The 21,566-nt window shown below is 46.7% G+C and overlaps 1 protein-coding gene across 1 annotated transcript in view; it reads left to right on the forward strand.

Annotated features, from left to right (window-relative positions):
* The window catches only part of LOC144823688 (protein mono-ADP-ribosyltransferase PARP14-like), a 924,605-nt gene that overhangs the window by 765,908 nt on the left and 137,131 nt on the right, over positions 1 to 21,566 (forward strand). The window contains exon 17 of the mRNA XM_078682423.1: positions 8,575 to 8,749. Within this exon, the coding sequence (XP_078538549.1) occupies positions 8,575 to 8,749 (175 nt within the window). The remainder of the gene's footprint in view (positions 1 to 8,574; positions 8,750 to 21,566) is intronic.

The following is a 21,566-nucleotide window of genomic DNA, read 5'->3' on the forward strand; positions in this document are numbered from 1 at the left end:
TAATCGGGAACCGAAACAAGTCAGGTCCCGGGCCGGCAGCCAATCACAGCGCGGCCCGGGAATGACGTCAGGGGGGTGTCCCGGGCCGGCCAGCCAATCACAGCGTGGCCCGGGGATGACGTCACGGGGGTGTCCCGGGCCGGCAGCCAATGACAGCGCGGCCCGGGACAAAGGGGCTGGACTTAAAAAAAGTCCCAGAAACGCCCCCGAATCGCGTTTTCTGGAGAAAGCATGATTGGCAGCCTCTGTCTCCCAATGGCTAGCCTCCATTTATGGAGCTAGCCAATGGTAGACAGAGGCTGAACCAAAGTACATATGTAGAATCATGAGGTTTCGCCGTGGGTTGGGCAACTGCTATGCAGTTGCCAACGCCCAGGGCGAAACCTAAAAAGCCAGGTTTTCAAAGATTTTCTAAACTGAACATAGGATGGGAGGAGGCGGAGTGCAGGGGGAAGGGAGTTCCAAAAAAGAGGAGCCTGAGTGGAAAATCGCAAACCACCATGTTTTTTACGCTTGAAGAGACCGGGGGTGAGAAGATTGTGACTAGAAGAGCGAAGATCACGCTGGGGAACATAACGGTGCAAGAGGGAAGAAATAAAAGAAGGTCCCTGGGAGGAAAGAGCTTTGTGGATCAGGCAGCCGAGTTTGAAGAGGCTACGCTGGGCAACTGGGAGCCAATGAAGATTCTTTAAAAGGGGCTTGGTGTGGGTAGATTTTGGCAGACCATAGGCCAACCTGGCTGCCTGGTTCTGAATAAGCTGGAGGCGTTTAGATTGATATGCTGGTATGCCCAGGTATAGGGCATTCGCATAATCAATGCGTGAAATCACGAGTCCCAGGATGGCCTGTACAAGAGCCTCGTGAGAGAGGAGTCTGCTGATTTTGCGGATACGACGTAAGTGGTAAAAACAGGTGGATATAACTGAATTAATTTGTGCCCTCATAGAGAGGTCCTTACATATGGTGATACCAAGGCTCTTAACAGAGTCAACAGGGGAAGGAGGGGGACCAAGTGAGGGTGGCCAAAAGGTAGAGTTCCAGGGGTTACCAAGGGGACCGGTAAGAACTAGCTCCGTTTTATCAGGATTGAGTTTGAGATGATTCAAGTTCATCCAGGAGCTAATGAAGATCATAACAGAATGGACACTTTGTACGGAGGAAGGGGAAGGGTCAATACTGAAGATAAGCTGGAGGTCGTCCGCGTAGTTGAAAATAGTGACAGATTTGTGTTTAAGCTCTGAGATGAGTTGGCGAATATAGAGATTGAAAAGGAGTGGTGAAAGTGAGGACCCCTGCGGGACTCTACAGGCGAGATGTTTTCCCGCAGAGGAAAAAGGAGGAAGAGACACTGCCTGAGTGCGATCCTGAAGAAAGGAGGTAATCCACTTCAGTGGCAGCCCCCGGATGCCGGCGTGCTCGACACGTTCTAGTAGGATGTTATGGTCTACAGTGTCGAACGCCGCCGACAAATCCAGGAGCACCAAAGCTTGGGAGATGTTCTGGTCAGCCCCCTTTCTTAACTCCTCATGAACGGCCAAGGCGATAGATTCAGTGGAGTGCTGGGGCCTAAAGCCGGCCTGATGGGGGTCAAGGAAGTGGGTAGATTCAATAAAAGTGCTCAGGCAGTTAACCACATAAGCTTCCAAAACTTTCCCCAGATAGGGGAGGAGGGAAATTGGGCGAAAGTTTGAGAGAACAGCTGGGTCAGCCCCAGGTTTTTTCAGGATGGGCGAGACCACAGCTGTTTTGAATGGGAGGGGAACTATCCCTGAGGAAAGGGAGTTGTTTAACAAGAAGAGAGGGGATATGGGGATGTTACAGTAGAGTTCACGACTAATATGGGAGGGACAACTATCCTGAGGGGAGCCTGACTTTTCTTTCCCTAGGAGAGAAAAGAAAGTGTCTTCCGTGAGTGTAGGAAACGTGAGATAATGGGCTGTATTTGGGGGGGCCATGGTGGGATATGAAAAGGTAGCAGTGGTAGGAATACTGATTTTAATGTTTGATTTTTTCAATAAAATAGATGTTAAGGGAGTCACAGAGGGATTGAGAGGGCGGGGATTTGATGGTGACACGGTCAGGTTTGACCAGTTCGTCCACAATGGAAAAGATAGTTTTGCAGCTGGAGCTAAGAATTTTTGCAGAAAAATATGCAGCTTTAGCCTTCACAATAGCCTCTTTATACTCATATAGGGCATTCAAAAACAAGGATTTTTTAAGGGGGCAATAGTGAAGCCTCCACTTGCGCTCCAATTGGCACAAAGCAAGCTTCCTATCCCTAAGATCCTTGGAAAACCAAAGTTGTGCGTCGTGAGGTCTCTTAGTTTTTAAAGGCTTAAGGGGGGCAACATTATCTCTTGCCTGGGTCATCCAGGAGGAGAGAGCTTCAGCCTGCAAGTGAGGTGAGTAATGGGGGTCCAAGAGATCAGGAAAAGTAGGAAGGGTGGAAGTGAGGTTTGTGCAAATGGAGGGGATATCTACGTGTTTCCAGTTTCTGACCATGGTGGGAGCTCCTATATGTGTGGCGGTAGTGGTCGGGAGGCTGATGGAAAGGGAGACAAGATAGTGGTCGGACCAGGCACAGGGGGATACCCGAAGGTCAAGGATATCCAGATTGAGACTCCAGGCCTGGTCCAAAATGTGTCCTTTAATGTGAGTGGCTACTTTGATGTGTTCTAAGAAGTTAAGCCCAGAAAGTAGGTCCGTGAATTGCTTAGAGTGAGGGCTCTCAAGGGGGTCATGAGGCCAGTAATTAAAGTCACCTATAATAAGGAGCCTGGCGTGATTAATCACCAGCTCTGCAACCAGGTAGCTAAAGAATTGAACAACATTTAAGGAGGGATTAGGTGGGCGATAACAGAGAACACAGGCCAAAGGGAAATGTTTTGAATGCAAAGGAACTACGAGAATATCAGCCAAGGGGGAAAGGGGGACTGTAATAGAGGTGAAAGAGTGTTGATGGGTAATGATAGCAGCAACTCCCCCCCCCCCCCCCCCCAATCTTCCCATCTGACCGGTTGGCCTGAAGAATATAGTAATTGCCAGGGAGAGCAGCCAGAATATCTGGCATGGATTCAGACGAAAGCCATGTTTCTGAGAGAAACAGGATATCGGGACTGAGGGTGTTGAGCATATGGAAGATCTCAACCTGGTGTCTAGGTAACGAGCGGGTGTTTAAATACCAGATGGAAAGTTTGGTGGGAGCAAATTTAAGGCGGGTGGTAGCAGTGGAGGGAGTCTGAGAGGCATTCGAAAGTGCAGGGATAGGGAGGGGACATGAATCATGAAAATTTTTAGAAGGGGCCACGGAGGGCAGGGAAAGAATCCCCGTTGAGCCTAGTCTGCTACGAAGTTCACTACCAATGGGCCTGGCGCCCTGGAGAGTCTTGGGCTCTACAGAAGAATAGGCAGGGGCAAAATAGGCAGGGGGTGGGGCCCTTGTCGGGCGCAGACGGGCTTGCCTTTGGCGCGCCTTCGGCTCGCCCGCTGCGCGACTTGTAGAGCATCTGTTTAGTAGTGGCAGAACAGCCAATGGATGAGTCAGATGGGAGTGTCTGGGTGGCGGATGGGCTCGGAAGTAGTGAATCACTTCCGGGGCCCGAAATCTCCTCCCTTGTCCCTCCACAACAAACCAAATGCTTGGCGGTGGACCGGGGACTGTGGAGCCGGTAGTAGCGGTGCAAGCGCGATTAGCCCAAAGCAGGTAAAAGAAAAAAGATAACGGGGTTTACATTTAGAATTGAAAAGTTCCTGTTTTTTTTTTAAAGCGATGGCGCCCTAAATCGGCGTTCGCCCAAGCCAGTGGAGTACCTGATGACAAGCGTGTCCACCGTGCAGCTTGCAGGCTCCTGTTATGTAGCCAGTGGGGGTAAGGCTGACCCAGTGGGAGTGTCTGCGTGGCGGATGGGCCCGGAAGTAGTTAATCACTTCCGGGGCCCGAAATCTCCCTTGTCCCTCCACAACAAACTAAATGCTTGGCGGTGGACCGAGGACTGTGGAGCCGGTAGTAACGGTGCAAGCGCGATTAGCCCAAAGCAGGTAAAAGAAAAAAGATAACAGGGTTTACATTTAAAATTGAAAAGTTCCTGTTTTTTTAAAAAAGCGATGGCGCCCTAAATCGGCTTTCGCCTAAGCCAGTGGAGTACCTGATGACAAGCGCGTTAGTTGATATGATGTTTTGAATAACATGTTCTCCGAACCTTACATGACACATATCAGCATCCATCAATGACACTGTCGGGGATGACACACCCTGTATCCGTCTATTCCATTAAGAGCAACAAGAGGTGCACGGCTAGAAAATCAGCCCCTTATGTCAAGCGCTCGCGACACCCGAGAAATACAGTTCTTAAGACCATATAGCTGTGCCCTCTCTAAAGTCACTTTTACCACATGAACCCTCTTTAACCGTTTGAATTACGACTCGGGCCTTGTTGTATTTCCCCGGCCCTCACACCGCCTTCCTTAAGGTACACTTTAAACATTGCTTTTGAGGTATGTGATTTCTTTTAACACAGGAAGCGCCCTTGAGGATGTACTAGCTTGATGTAATGTGATACCTGACTGATGTCCTGTGATGACTTACTGCTTTTAACTACGCAAATTGACATGAGTACAGGAAGTCAAGTTGAATTTCTCTGATTGATTTTATGATATGTATTGTACAAGTACAGTGAAAACCAATAAAAGATATTCAAAAAAAAATAGAGGAGTAAATTCACATATCACAAAGGCTTCGTGGGTCAACTACTTAACAACCTACTTTAATGATCCATCAGAAGAATATTCACAGCTGAATCTTCAGGTAATTCCATCAAACAGGCGGTATAAGGGCTTGTCGGATTCAAAAAAAGAAAGTATCAAAAAACAGATAATGAAAGGACGGAAAGAGGGAGCCCTGGGCCCAAATTGTGTACCTCCTGCGGTCTTTAAATACAAGCCAGACTTTTGGGCTGAAACTCTGGCACCAGTATTCACTAAATTAAGGAGCACATAAATTATTCCTGCGTCCTGGAAGGGGTCGATCATATCTCCCATATTTAAAGGAGGGGATAGATCCCTTCCGGCAAACTATCAGCTTATAACATTAATGGATGTTGATGCCAAATACTTAGCCCGAACTGTTCTGGAAGAGTTGACATCATGGTCTTCTAATAATAACATAATTCCATACAACCTGACTGGGTTCATAAAATCCATCGGCACGATCACGAACATCTTGGCAAGTTCTTTACTTATGGATGCCACTCGCGCGTCCAAATCTCCATTATTTTTCTGCAATATTGATTTTAAATCAGCCTTCGACTGTGTAGAACGAGAGAAATTGTGGCAGAAGTTAGCAGGTTAGGGTATACCACAGAATATCTTACACATGTTGATAATGCTACATAGTGACACGGGTTCAAATTAGTATAAGAGCAGGCACACATCTTTCTCGGAAAATTCAAACTACTAAAGGCTGTGTTCTGGCACCAACCCTATTTAACCTTTTCTCGGCAGACCTGACGGAAGCGTTATAATCATGTAACCCTAATGCCCCGAAATTAGGGGCAAAACTAATATCATGCTTCCTAAATGCCGATGACATAGTACCAGTGAGTCCGCCGACTCTTTGACACAATGATGACCTATTCGCAAACAATGGCCTGCAGATCAATTACAGCAAAACTAAAACCATGTGTTACAACGTCAAGAAAACACAAACGCAGGCTTGGTTCATTGGTAAAGAGCAGTTGAAAAATGCAGTTGAATACAAATACCTCAGAGTTATTATTGATAATAAAGGGAACTTTCTTGCGCAGAAGGAGGCAATCAAAAAGAAAGGCTTGGTTTTAGCTGCAGCTTTTAAAAACTTAAAAAAAGGTAGCTGGACCTGTATTTACCCCACTACTGGTAAGTTGTAAGAGCAAAACTCCTCCCAACAATCTCATATGAAGTGAGGCTTTAAGAGGGCAGGATGCAATCACGCTGGATAAAGCTGTCTCCCAAGCTTATAGAATTATATTCTCCTTGCCAAATTACACCTCCCCGGCTCAGATAAGGCTAGAATTCGGACTGGTCAAGCAATCACTAGGCAGACCCTGCGGAAACATAACATGCTGGAATAACATCAGGAAAGCTGAATTGAATACATACTCTTCCATTCTCCCCATGTTCATTGATTCAGGGTTTCCCGTGATAAACCGATAATTGATGCGTGATCTTGCTTCGGGCTCTTGATTCTTGGCTATGATTACTTACAAAACGTTCTCCAACTTGTGTTCTCTGTATCAAACATGTGTTTTCCCAGCTGCCCGAGACGGTCATTATGGTTATCTACCCGCTGTTTCATGGGGTCCAATCAATTTGTAAGGTTGTCAATCTTGGAGACTGTTTTTTCCAGGTACTGTTTAATTTCAAGCAATAGGAGGTAAAGATTAGGTCCTTATCCACACCGATTGTGTTTTGGCTGTTGTGTTCTTAATTGGCTGTTTGGATGTGGCTTTCCCACCCATACGTCTCATCTCGAACATTATCCTTGCTTTCTTTTTATAGTGTATACCCATTTTGTCAGCTTTAGGATGGAGAGGGGATGCAAAAATCCCTTTCTATATATGCATTATGATTTTGAAACCATACGCTGTTTAACCCTGGCCTGGCATTTCTAGCTGATGTTCCATCTTTGCTCTGTGATTGTCATCCCACATAGTGGATTTGGCATGTATCACAGCGTGTTAGTAGAGTCTGTCAATAACCTCTGTCTCAACAGGGCACCTAGTGTCACAAACTCCACTGTGGCACTTTTGTGCAGCGCAGCTGGTACTGCCACGCCCTAGGAACAAACCAGACTGCACCACACTGCTATGCTTGCATTGAGGGAGATGGCAATGATTCTCTACACCGACTGTGTGTTCTGTCATAAATTGATGCGTAGGTTATTTCTTACATGTATTTCTGAATTGTACCACTATGTTCACTCTCCTTCCTCCAGGTGTTGTATGCTTCTTATGTAGCTGGTGACTATGAGAAGTAACTATTCAGGGCACTCTTCACCTGCCCCACCATCCAAAATGATTACATTGCAACTGTCAAGCGCTTTGCTTGTGAATTTGGGCTGCCCAATTGCTACCTATGATGCTCTGTATTTGGGAGAAGTAGGGTACACCTGCCCCGCTTTGGCATTGATTCGCTTGTTCTTTAATTAAAGGTCAGTTGCGCCCCCTGCGTCATCCTCCCCATGCTTATGGTCCAGCGAACCACATGCTGCACCTCTGGGCTTCAGCCAGTTTCAGAGGACTGGTCGAATTCTACGTTGGCCTCACCTCCTTAGCTTAAGTGGGGGCTACTCACACCAGGGCATGGGGTTCATCCTCCCTCTGCGGTCCCAGTTGGTTTCTCACTATCAGATCAAAGCAAAGCCACAACTCACCTACACCTCCAACACAGCGGCTCTCAGCTGGACAGCAGTGCCTGGTTCTGTTTGGTTTCTACAGCTGCCAGGCCCCCTCATCTGACGGTACAATTAGGGTATTATTCTATCATCTTGTGTTCCTTTCTTTTTGCCCAATGTGCATCCATCCACCGATCTTAACAAGATCCTTCCTTTGGCCAGCGGAACCTCACTCAAGTACTGCCATCTTGCTGCCTCTATACCTCTCCAAAGTTGTTTGCCTTATTCTCTTTTCTCCAGTTCTCCCCTGAGTATCCTCTAACATTAAGCCCCTGATCCGTACACCTCAAAATGTTCTGCATCAAAGATATCTGTGATTGTCCTACTTTCTCGGTTGCTCCATGTGCAGGTGCCAAGCTTGGGGCCAGCGTTAGGCGTCGGTGTTTATGTTTAACATATCCGACACTATGATTACATTTTATATGTAATTTGCAAGCCAACAAAAAGCTTCAGTTTCTGTTTCAAAGACCCTGACCAAAAAAAAAAAAAGTTCTGCCAACTGCTATTCCTGTTCTGCTGGCCCTGGCTCAGCACGCATAAGTTAAATATTCCTGGTGAAATTATGACATACAGAAAATGATGTGCAAGATATAAGTTTTCAAGTGGATGAGGTAGGATGATAAAGATTGTAATTTTAGGATCTGTTACCAGGAGCAAAGGATGGAATCAAATGAAAGATCTGTAACTTGGTACGGTAAGAATTAAATGGAATTGAATTTTGTTGCCTGACTACTGTGCCAAAACAATGCATCTGGGAATGTTAGCACACTGGTGGATAGATTTTGAGCAATTGATAAAAAAATGTCATGCAATATGTTTCTACATGTTATCATAACCGTATTTTAAAAGTGACTTGATGCTGTACTTCAGAAATTATTGATAATGGTTATTGACATGGACGCGCTCACACCTAAGGCTTTTTTTGCATGAACAGCATTATACAGTTTCCTAGAAGTGTCAAGTCATTGGGCTCTTCAGAGCAATGGCAAGGAATAACATTCACAGAGTAGGATTCTGAAGGTAAAATTAGATTTTCAGCAATGTGTGAAATAAAGTAATGTTTTCGCATTTATTTCACTGATTCAATTAATTGCTTCAGTTCATGTTCATGTCCTGGGAAAAAACGAAGTAAATCTTTTTTGTAGATTGAGAGAGTCCAGAATGTTTACCTTTGGAAAAATTACACGATCAAGAAAATGAGCATTGATGAAAAGAATGGCAGCCAAAATAACGAGAAACGACTTTTTCATGGAACAGCTCAAGCCGACCTGAACAAAATTCATACACACGGATTCAATCGAAGTTATGCAGGAAAGAACGGTACAGTATTTGCTTCTTTGTTGTAGAAATGAAGCCTGTTTGGTCAGATTTTGTTCAGCAGAGGAACTGCAAAATAAATTTGGTATCTTGCTTTTTAGGTCTCGCTGAGCCAGTGCATACGCTGCTCTGCGAGACATTTAGTAAGCGGCTTTTGAAAGTGCCACTGCAGCTTTTGGTGGCCTCAAGCTTACATGCACGCTCGCAGCCGCCATACGATCGTGCTCACTTTCACTTTCGCGGCCGCTCTACTCTTACGGCTGCGCGGCCTATGCTTGTTGTTTAGAAGCTTCCGGGTAATACTGCAGCGGCTAACTTATTCAATGTGTAAAAGCACTTTGTTTTCCAAATACAGTCTTTACTACAACTTTGCTTTTATATCCTCCATGGTGCCACTGTAGCCACAGTCTTATTTAATGTTTAAAAGAATTTTCTTACTTTTCAACCTGCAATTTTACCTTTGTATTAAAGCAGTTTCTGCGACTACATATTTTACTGTGCCGGATTGAGGCATTTAGACACTGTAGCCACAGACTTATTTAATTTTTAAGAGCTTCAGCCTGATATTGGAATACCAGACTTATTTTATCTTAACAAGAACTTTTTTCGTTTTCCAAATTGAATCTTTACTACAACACTGCTTTCATATTCTCCAAGGCGACACTGTAGCCACATTCTTATTCAAGGTTTTAAAGCATTTTCTTTCATTTAAACATGCAATTTTACGAACAGTGACACCATAGCCACCACATGGACAAGGAGAGGGACTGGGACAGATGGTTGAGCAGAAGGACAGAGTCAGGGGCAAGAACAGAGGGATAAAGATAGCAGGACAGGACCTGATGAACAGAGGAACAAAAGACATAGTGAGCGACAGACCAAGGGGTAGGAACAAAGTGACAGAGGGACATGGATGAATATACCTCCCTACCTACCATTATATGCCCACATAGCCAACATTGTATGGCAAAACACCCAACATTTTACAGCCGCACCCCTCCTACTGTATATAACCACAGAATCAACGACATATAACCACACAGCCATCATTATACTTCAGTGACAACATCACACACCCAGATGACCCCATCAAATACGCACACAGCTATATCAGGTAGTCCCACACCTACCAATGTACAGCCCCTCTCCACCATAAGATGTTGACTCCCCCCTGCCCCCACTGAGTCTGTCATCATAGGGTAACACACCCATCTCATATATTAATACAACTGCTATCATTTGCCAGCACATCCTCATCACATGGCCTTACACACTGGCATACTCCCACCATCATATGTCCACAAACCTGCAATCAGAATGCCACACAGCAACCATCCTTGGGCCACACACCAACTTCATGTACCCACACATACAGTGGTGCAGCTGCCATAATTTGCCCACACACCCACTATCCATACTCCCACACAGCCGCCATCAAACACTTTATCAATCACGTATACATCCAGACACTTACCATGGTGCACTCATTGTGCACATACTATCTTACACACTCACAGCCATCTTCATATGCCAAAACACTTTCCATCAGTTGGCCACGTACCCACCATCAAACATCCATCTTCATACACCCACACACCCATATCCTATGTGAACAGAATCAACTTATACCAATCCTTCTATTTTCTACCAACTTACCATCGTGACCAGCCACACATTCATCATATTTTTTTTATTGTCTTTATATTAACATTTGAAAGACATAGCATGTCCAACATATAGACAACATACAGACCATTGTACTACAACATCCTTCATCCAGATACAATAATTGTGCGATGCTACCTCATGTTGACTTTACCACATAACAAAAAGGGGGGGGGGGGGGCATTTTTCATATATTGTTAATCAACCTGGTTCGTGCGTAGATATTCAATCAAATATTTCCAATAGTTCCTCGGTCTTGACCCAGCAGGCAGTTCTGCTTTGTAGGTTTGCAGTGCATCCTGACAATATACCATATCTCGAAGCCACTGTTTGACTTTAGGTGATTCTCTACTGTCCCTACACAATGAAATTCTACGCTTGGCGATGAGCTAAGCAATCATACAGAATTTTCGTTTAGCAGCCCTAACATTTCGGAGTAGTCCTAGTAAACATGTACGACTAGAGCAGACAACATCAGTACCCACCATTTTGCCCAGTATCTGCGTGACCTGTTCCCAAAAGACCTACACAGCCAGACAAAGCCATGCAAGAGGCAGGAAGTCTGCTGGTTCAGCCCTGCTACATTTACATTTTGCATCCGCACGTACACCATATCTATAAAGTCTAGCTGGTGTATAATAGGTTTGATACAAGTATTTAAAGTGCAGTATTTTCAAATTGCCATTAGGCTTAAGCATGTCCGTAATGGAGCACGTTATCGACCACTCTTCCTCTGTGAGCGGGTCATCTAGCACTTCATTTCATTTTGTAAACGCTCTATGGGCCGTGTCTGCAATCTCTTCCTGCAAAGTATTGTATAGCCTAGACACCAAATGTGTGTTACTGGGAGCCGTTATTAACATTTGTAACGCCTTCAATTGCGGTTGCCCTACAGGGTAGGTGAGATATAACTTCTTAATCGCCCCTTGAAGCCTATGATATGTAAAACGAAACAATAGAGTTTGATTGCTGATATAAGTACGGTCAAGCAGCATTTTAAATGTGCCGTTACGATAGATGTCTCCCATTGTGTCGAAGCCCACCTTCTGTAACAGTCCCATGCCTACCTCTTCGTGTGTTACCGATAACTCCGGATGAGAGTGCAGTGGCAGGGCAGGGGCATACAATGGCAATTTATGTGCTAACCTACCCATCTTGCACCAGGCAGCGTTGGTCGCATCAATAGTGTTAATGTCTTTATTATGTAAGGGCGGCCTACGATGAGTAATAACCGCTGTTAGTGGGATAGGTACAGCATCCCCTTTCTCTATAGCCACATGTGTAAGATAGGGGATCTGGTGGTACCAGTAGTGCGCATATTGCGCCTGTGCACATAAATAGTAAAGTAGGAAATCGGGCACCTTGAAACCTCCCTTAGAGTAGGGTAATGTTAAATCTCGCAATTCTATGCGGCCCTGTTTACCCGCCCAGATTAGTCTGGTCACTCACGATGACAATCTACGAAAGACTTCTGTTGGAGGTGGAACAGGTATATTATTAAAAAGATAGAGAAATCTTGCTAAGATAACAATTTTAACTATAGTTAGTCTATCAACTTACGATAAAGGCAGTTGAATCCAACAATCATCTTTTTCTTCCAACGTATTGATCGCCCTACCGTAATTTGTGCGAATGACAACTTCAGGATCATGGTGGTACCAAACGCCAAGATATTTCACAGGATCCGATTGCCATTCTAAGGGGAATTCTGTAGCGTGAGGCTGTGTGGTGTCAGTAAGGGCTTTAATCAGCGATTTAGCCCAATTGATTTGGAGAACTGAATGCCTCGCAAATTTAATATATTCCCGTAATAAAGGGGCCAAATGTTGTTCAGGGTCCCGCACATAGAGCATCTTATCATCCGCGTACAAGGAGATATGTAATGGCTGCTGTGGGAATTGTAGAGTGAAATAAGGATGTCCCTGCCTAATTGTACAAGCCAATGGCTCCAGCGCTATGGCGAATAATAATGGAGACAGCGGGCATCCCTGCTGTGTCCCCCTTTCTATAGACATTTCATCAGAAATGTAGTTATTGATTCTTACACGTGCTATTGGTTTGGTGTACAACAGTTGCACCCAGTGCAGAAATATAAGGGGGAAACCCTTCCTCTGCAGAACCGCTGTGAGATACGACCATTCTATAGAATCAAATGCTTTGGCCACATCCAACATAACTGCAGCTGCTCTGGTATTTGGGATTAAGTAATGGGACAGCGCGAAGAGTGTTCTGGTGTTGTGCGCTGTTGACCTTGCGCACTGAATCCTGATTGATCAGGAAGTATCAAGTTAGTCATAAGGGGCTGTAACCTGGTTGCTAGCAGTTTTGCTAGAATTTTGAGTCCACATTAAGTAATGATAATGTCCGGTAGGAATCGCAGCACTCAGGGTTTTTAGTTGGTTTAAGAAGGGCGATTAGCACAGCTTCTCTCAAAGAGGGAGGGATCAGCATCTTCTCATATGCATCACCGTACATGGCCACTAAGTGAGGAGCTATTGGGTCTGCAAAGGCTTTATAAAATTCACACGTAAACCCATCTGGGCCCGGGGCCTTACCATTAGGGAGTGACTTGATAACCTCTTACCTCCTCAATTGGCAGTGACAAATATTCTCTCTGCGCATCTGAGAGCTACGCCAGGGCAATGTCTGCTAGGTACTCCATAACTTCTGTGGATGAGGCAGTGGGCTGAGATTTGTACAACGCACCATATGTTTTCACGAATTCCTGCAGTATCCTCTGTGCATCAGTCCGCACACCCAGTATCATCTCTGATCTGCAGGACCGTCTGTGAAGCACGACCTTCACAAATTCTAGTTGCTAGCTCTTTACCAGGTCTTCCCCCTTCTCCAAAGGACCTCGCATTAGTACGCTTTGCTATGTATTTAAGTTCATCCTCTGCAAACGACTGGTATTCTGACATGACAACCCTAATGTCCCCCAGTATTTTAGGATTTTGCTTAAGCTCGTATTCACGTTCTAAATGTTTCAATTTATTCTCACACATAGCAAGCTGTCTGCGAATACCTTTCAAAATTCCCACATTTGTGCTTATACAAACTCTGCGTACTGTAGCTTTAAAAGCCTCCCACAGCAAACCAGGGTCTTCAGTGGTAGGCTCGTTGAACAGAAAATAGTCTGAGATAGCTGTAGTGATAGTATCCACGTATATAGAGTCTAATAGTGCTTTTTAATTAAAGCGCCAACTGTAAGGAGGTGGTGTGTAATAAGGAACATTTACAGATAAGAGTACCGGGTTATGATCAGACAGTGTTCTGGGTAAGTGTTTTATAGCCCTAGTCCAAAGCAGTATATCATTGGCCCCTATCCAATAATCAATACGCGGCCAACTATTGTGTGCTGCTGAAGTGTGTGTGGCCTCCCTATGTCCCGGATTTTGACATCTCCAAATATCGTTTAGATGCATCTCCAACATAATATCTTTCAGTGTACACATAGCTTTACAATGTGGTTCCGTAGTTGGGCCCGATCTGTCCATGGCCTCATCTAGTACAAGATTAAAATCTCCCCCCCCCCCCCCAAAGTAAAGTCATGCCTATCATGCCGTGCAATTTCTGCCAGCTCTCATGATAAAAGTCAGGATCATCAGTATTTGGACCATATGTGTTTATAAGTGCAATGTGTTGCCCTCTGAGGCTTCCTGTAACAATAACATACCTCCCCTGAGCATCAAAAATAGGAGTATCTACTGTGAACTTAGTCCCCTTTTTTATTAAGATGGTGACCCCTCTAGAATACGAAGAGTAGGTCGAGCTGTGAGTTGTTTCTTCCCATTACGTACCAAGTGACTAACTGAGTGCGGAGCAATATGCGTTTCTTGTAGAAGGCAATTTCAATATGCAATCTGTCAAAGTATGTAAACATTTGCATAATTTTCTTGGGGTTGTTGAGTCCTCTGACTCTCAGGTTAGTAAGTTCAAGTGTGTTCACCTTGACTCAGTAGCGGTCATTAAGGATATTGAGGGACCTACTACAGTACACTATAAGTAGTGAACAGTTTGTGTGGAAAAACATGAGCAGCAATATATATCACACAGTCAGCCTGGATCTCGACGATGCGTCTTAAACACAATACTCTGCATAAAGGTTTCCAACCCCCACCCATTTTAGCATCCCAATTATGCCAAAGACAGTTCCCAAAACAAAAATCATAAACTTCATGTGAACACCCGTGTGAGGGTCCACCAAGTGCACACAACTCCATCCAGCCTAGTGGATGTGGTCACGACTACAATATTAATGCAGATTAGCAATAACCAATCTCAGTGGAGTGTTCTTGGCAACAAAACAAACATCATGTGGGATCCCATAAGGAACTTTGTCAAACAGCACTGCCTTCAGTCACACATTGACAATATAGTCTACCAAGATGGGACAGCCCCCGCCACCAGGAGATAGGGCTGAGTACACACAGCAAATTGCATAAATCTCCCAGAGTCAAATTATAAGGGCACATATAGTTCATTATCCAAAGAGCTACCTATTATCAGCCAGTCCGCTACTTGAATGACAGTGTTCCTTGCTATAGCTTGTGGTAAGTCCACTTCACAAGCACCGGAGGGGAAGCAAGATATCTTCCCAGCTCATGCCAGGTATACAGTAGGCAAACCACCTGTATCCAATGAGACAAGGGTATTTCATACATTACCACCATGCGTCCATCCTCACCAGACACTTCTAATCGGCAATGCTGAGTAGTCACAGGAGGCAAAGTGTTTCATACATTACCACTACGCGACCGTCCTCTCCAGTCTATTTATTGTTTGACACAAGCATAGTACGCGGTCATCTGAGATGTAGTCCGTCCTGTTGGAGACGAATGCAGATCGCACAGGACAGCAGGAAGCGAGGTAAAAGAAAAGGGATGTTTGGGGTTTTGAAGCAGCTCCTTTACCATTGAATCTTGTTGCAGCTCACTTCTTTTCTGCTCTTTACGTTTATTAACAATTTTCTTGATAAAATCCTCAGTACACTATCCCTATCACGGTAATTAAGGAGTCGTGCGACTATGGGTCTTGGAGGTGCACCTGGTGGTGGGCGTGGGGCCAATGATTGGTGAGCACGATCCACCACAAGGACCGCTGAAAAATGTTCTGCACCAAATACTGATAGAAGTAGCTCCTCCACATATGTCTCCATCCGGCCCGTATTTGTGGATTCTGGAATACCCGCAATTCGTATATTATTACGACGTGATCTCGCTTCCAAGATCTCAGCTTTATTTTCCAAAAGTTTCTCCGTTCCAGTACATTTACTGGTGGTTGCGTGTGCTTCATCCTCCACTGCCGCAATGCGATTCTCAGCTTCATCCAGGTGCTCCCCCTGCTTGTCCAGCTTCGCCGACTACCCGCTGAGTAAGCGTATCTAGCTTCCCATTGATATCTTGCAGACTTTGTTTAATCGCCTGGAGAACAGTTTTCCATCACGTTACCAGTCGTTGAGTCGGTTTCCAGTACTGTGTCTGAGTGGGCAGTGGCTCCCTTCGTTTGTTTCCGCGATTCAAATGAGAGTTTGGGTTGTTGTCTATCTGGTTTACCCATGACGTTGACAGTGAGCACTCCAGAGTATGAGAAGGGTCTTTTCGATGCTTTTCAATTCAGAAGCTGCACTATCTGCTGTCCACTTGCCCCTCAGAGGTGGGAGCTCTAGCACAGTATACCTCTCGAGATTAGGACTTTTCAGCTTAGCAGATAGTTAGTTAGTCTCTGGGTTCATATAGACCCACATAGACAGTTGTTCATCAGGATCGCCCAGTGGCTCACGTTGTTAGGCGCCTTTAAAACCTCTACCTGCACACTGCCAGCTTCGTTCGTCAGCAGGTCATCAAAGAGGCACACCGTGATCCACCTCACACATCACAGTTCTGATACTTCCAGTCGCGGGAGATATGCAGTTTATATACGGTCTGCACTAGGTGAAACAGAGAGCAATACACATACCAATATGCATCATCAGGCTATCGATGCAACGCCTCTCCAGAGCAGCATAAGCCAGAATTCCAGGTCCTTCAGCCAGCACTCGGGCCATAGTGCCACCCCTGCCTGTCCCAGCAAGAGGAATGTAGGACCAATCACTACCTCACCCAACAAGCAGGCCGGCCAGTTAGTTATACAGGACAGCAGGAGGGGGCACCGATCTCTGCATTGCTTAATATAGCTATAAACAGCAGTTATGAAACAGAGCTATGAACATGTCGGGCTGTCGGTCGCCATTTTGCAGCTGATGATGCAGTATAACATGTCTGTTGTCATTAATGAAGCGTTGAGCCGTACTCAGAACTACCACCACCGCTCTTGTCCCAATGCTGTATGCTGTTGCAGCCTCAGTTCACCTGCGCACACCCCTTCAGCAGCAGTTAGGTTAACTTACAACAAACAGCGACACCTCATAGCCGCCTGGCATAGAAATCAAATATAAAAGTCTGTTGTCTCTGCGAGGTCACCAGTAGTACAAGCTGCACGCTTACTAGCGCATCGCTTTACAGAGGTCCGATGCGGTACACTTCAAAACGCCGCCATTTTACAGAGACTTACCACATCATAGCACCGGGGGCCCATGTACTGAAGTTCTCCCTCTCCACTCACCGCACACTACCAGCCGCGCAATTAGTACAGCAGCCAGAGCGGGCACGCACTGCCTGTAGAAGTTTACTGCAGTGACCGACGTTAACACAGCGCTCCCGGTGCTTAACTGCCGAGCAGATCCTGGGTCGCCGCCATGTTGCGCTGCATCGTAGCCTCCGGCAAATGTCCACACTGACAAGTTCGCAGCCTCCTCCGCTCCAACTTCGTGCCTGGGTGTGCACACTTCAAGCACCTTCTCTTCCGACGTACATTGCTGTCAGGATCCGCCAATTTAGCATCTGCAAACACCGCTATTTTGCTGATTATTGTGCCTGACCAGCGGAGCTGTCTTAGCAGGCAGCCATTCCGCAGTGCGCCCTCTAGTGCCCCCCACACACTCATCATATTAGAGCACCTACGTACCCACTGCCCAGTCTGTTGGTTCAGTGGATTAATGCATCCACTCTGGGAATCGGTTTGTAGACTCATGGTCCCACATTCAATACCTGACAGTTCTACTCGAAGGTCTATAAAATGAGTACTATTGAGTTGGGCAGGGACAGGGGGTAAACAGCGGATAAACACAGCTGGGAGGTGAAGAAATCAACAAGACACTTCCCTCTGCTCTTCCTTTTAATCAGAACTTTTCCAGTTCAAAGGAGGCAGATGGGAGACTTCGTCCGGGACCCCTCCGCTGCGGAGAACGGCGACAATGCAAGCAATTAACCAAGCATATTATGGGTGAGGCTTCACTGCAGGCAATTAGATGAGGGAGCCGATACCTGCCGCCCATCTCCTTTCATCATTTTTTCTTCTCACTTGACAGCCACACATTTCTTATCACATTGTTGCCAATCTATTTCCTTCACCCGCGACACCCCGCTCTCTATTCTTCTTGATGCCCCCCTTAATCTGCCTTCCTTTCGATGGTTCTCCATAAAGGTCACCATTTCCTTCTTCTAAGGCTAAATTCCGCTTTCACTCACTCTCCTTTTCCCTTTTGTGCTCCCTGTTTGTCACACTCCATCGCTTTTCTTCTCTTTCCTTTCTACCTTCTTCTCCTTACTTTCCCTCTACTCATTTATGCACCCATTCTGTGTTCTTATCTAGCTCTCCATCTCTGTCCCTTTATCTGTCTTCTTTCGATGCGCTCTTTTTCGCTCCCCTCTGACGCAATTCGCCCTTCGCATCTCTCAGGTTTTTTTCAGTTGTTCTCTTTACCATTTTCTCACACTCTTCTCTCGAACTTTCTCTATTTTCATAGATATATCTTGTATCAATCTCTTGTTTTCTGTAGCCCCTTCTCAGCCTTCATGTCTCTATTTATTTGTTCATTTGGGGATGTGAATTGGCGTGGCCCAGATGTGCATCAAAGTGCTAGGCCATATCAGTAATAAACAGCTGTGAAAGAAAACGCAAAGAAACGTTGCTAATAAAGCGGTATTTTAGGTTAATATAAGATAAAAAAAATTACGTTTTTCAGGATTCAGGAATAAATTACAACCGCTTTCAGCTTCCTTCCTCTGAGTGGGGCCTGGGCTGCAGTGGGAGCGGATACCGCCTCCCTGTTTATCTTCCCACTCTCTCTTTCTCCGGACGTCCTAGTGCTGTTCTAGGTAGCAGTGTGTGCTAGTCTTACAACCTCATGCAGGGCGCAATTAACAACAAACAAGCATCGGCATAGCCAATAGGTCTCGCATTTGGGACCTTATAAATGTTAAGCCATGGAACAGTTGGTGTTCTTGCACCAAGGATATTCTGCTGCATAACTAAATACTTATAGGTCCCAAAAGCAAGACCTATTGGCTATGCCAATGCTTGTTTGGTATAATATTTGGCATAACCCAACAACTGAGGCATCCGACTACTACACGAACCTCCTATATTTTGTGAAAACTTGAAAGCTCTTGTCTCGGCCATCAGCTTTGTAGGAAGAAGATCCTCCCCGCCTTAACTGCCTTTATGCTTCAGTGCAAGACTGCACTAACAGCAGATTTGTAGGGCTGAAAATCTATCTTTGCTCTTTAGGCATTATTATGACATTTAATTGCAATAAATGTTCACAAGGTAACCAGTGAGAGCAGTATCTGAAAGAAACATGTTAGTGATAGATTCCTTACCTTAGAATTACCCCAGGCGACAGCCTCGATCCGGAAAGTTTTCGTCGTCGCGTCGGTAGGCATCGTCGTGCAGCTCCGCGTACGTCGTTTACGTCGCTGGAGCTACTTAGACGCGCCCACGCGCGCTGACATCAGTTCTTTTTTTTTTCGCGCAGCAAATACAGATCCGGAGAGAGCTGTACCCCCAGCCATTTTTTGACTGAGTTTTTGGGGACTTTTGTCTCTGTTTTTTGAGTACTTACACTCTTGGTGCATAGGGATGCCCAGTTTTAAGTCTTGTGCGGCATGTCCCCGCACGATGTCGGTGACGGATTCACACAGTGAGTGTCTCTACTCTACTGCACGACTCCGAGTCGTGCCCCCACTGCCGGGCCATGGCTCCGAAAGTGGCTAGAGGCCCGGGAGTCAGCTCTGCGCCGTTCCCGGTCCCGTGGGAGGTTGAGGGACTGCCGGCAGAGTTATCACCACCATTCGAAGTCTTCGCACTCCGAGTCGGGTAAGGCGAAGCACAAGAAGTCGAAGAAGTGTCATCACTCTTCGCCTAGCCGGTCGCACGATGAGGGTTCGGGTGGCTCCGCACCTGCGGTTCCGGCAGAGCCTCAGCAGTTGCTGATGGCCTACCCGCTCTTTCCGGGTCCATCGGCGACTCCGGCCCAGCTGCAAGAGTTCCTGTCTGCCATGGCACGTCTCTTCGGACCGTCCGACCCCGCTGGTGCACCTTCGGGCCCTGCGGGCCAACCTGGGGTCCTCATTCTTCGGAGTCGCCAGCTCCGGTCCGACATCGTTGAAGACTTTGGTCTCTACGCCAAGAGACCCCCATGGATCCCCGTAGATGTCGGTTGGCCCTGTACGACCGTCACTGAAATCGGCGCCGCTGGCCGCAGTTACAGCTGACGCCGTCCCCCGCTACCTCCCCGACATGGAGACGGTGCCTGAAGGGTGTCGGCCAACGTAGATGGTTAATTTCTATCCCTTTCTTCACCCACCTCCTTTATGTTCCACCTGTTCGGCAGGCTGTGGAGGGAGGGGAGGACTGAAGGGGTCTGAGGACCCTCGCTCAGAACAATGCGAGTTAGACCCGGACTGGGATGAGGATCTGGGGGATGCAGTTGACCAGGATTATACTCTGGAACCTGTCTCACTGTCTCCTTCTACCGTGGCTATGGAGGAGGGTGGTACATATTCTATGGTGTTGCGTAGGGCAGCCGAGGCTCTCCACCTCAAGCTCCCTACCATGGCCGTCAGGACTAACCTCCTGAGAGAAGTGCTTAGGCTGGCGTTTTCTTCTACGGAGCCGCTGCTGCCCTTTAATGATGCACTTTCGGACGTTGTTTTGGGCACCTGGTCCAGGCCCCACACAGGGGCTCCTGTGGATAAGAACGTGGCCCGACGCCATCGCCCGACCTCGGGCAACCCCGTTTTCCTCTCCCAACACCCTACCCCTGAGAGCTTGGTTGTCCAAGCCTCTGCGTCCCCTTCCGCACCTCCGGACAGGGAATCCAAGAAGCTGGAGCAGTTTGGAAATCTGTTTTCTTCTGCCAATTCAGGACTGTGGTCTGTGAACACCGCATGTCTCTTGGGCTGTTATTCCCATTCTGTGTAGGATACGGTTGCGCAAGTGCTGCCTCAGTGTCCGGTGGAGGCTCGGACAGTACTCTCCCAAGCTATTACTGAGGGGAGGGACGCAGCCAAGGTCATGATCCGTTGTGGTCTTGACACTGCTGACTCGCTGGGCAGGGCGATTTCTACGACAGTGGCGCTACGCCGCCACGCCTGGCTGAGGACGACTGGCTTTTCTGGGGATGTCCAGAACACATTGACGGACATGTTTGGCGATAAGGCGGATGGCGCGTTGGAGCTTTTTAAGGACTCGTGGGCTACGGCCATGTCCTTAGGCCTTTCGGCCACAAGCACTCCTTCCACTTCTGCTTTTCGCACCTTTCGTGGCCAGGAGCATGTGCTCCCCTTTGACCTTACCAGCGCCCCTCCAGTGATTACGAAACTGATGGCGGTGGTCGCAGCTCATCTGTGCAGATCAGGGGTTTCAGTCTTCCCATATCTCAACGACTTGTAGTTGAAGGCGGGATCGCCCCAAACAGTCATCTCCCACCTCCAGACTACGGCCGACCTCCTGCATTTGCTGGGGTTCACCATCAATGTGCCGAAGTCGCACCTGATTCCCTCTCAGAAGCTCCTCTTTATTGGAGCAGTTCTGGACACTGCGCAGTTTCGGGTTTATTCTCCTGAAGAGCGAGTCCGGGAGATTCGGGCTATAATTCCGATCTTTCAGTGCTTGTCCTGGGTTTGTCAGGACGACCTTGAGGCTGCTGCATCCTGCTAACCAACCATGCCAGATGGCATATGCGGGCTCTGCAGTGGGACCTGAAGTTCCAGTGGGCGAAGCATCAGGGGAACCTGTCCGACTACGTTCAGATCTCGGAGGCCACTGCACG

The sequence above is a fragment of the Lissotriton helveticus genome, chromosome 3_1 (genome assembly GCF_964261635.1).
Source record: "Lissotriton helveticus chromosome 3_1, aLisHel1.1, whole genome shotgun sequence".
Lineage (NCBI taxonomy): Eukaryota > Metazoa > Chordata > Amphibia > Caudata > Salamandridae > Lissotriton > Lissotriton helveticus.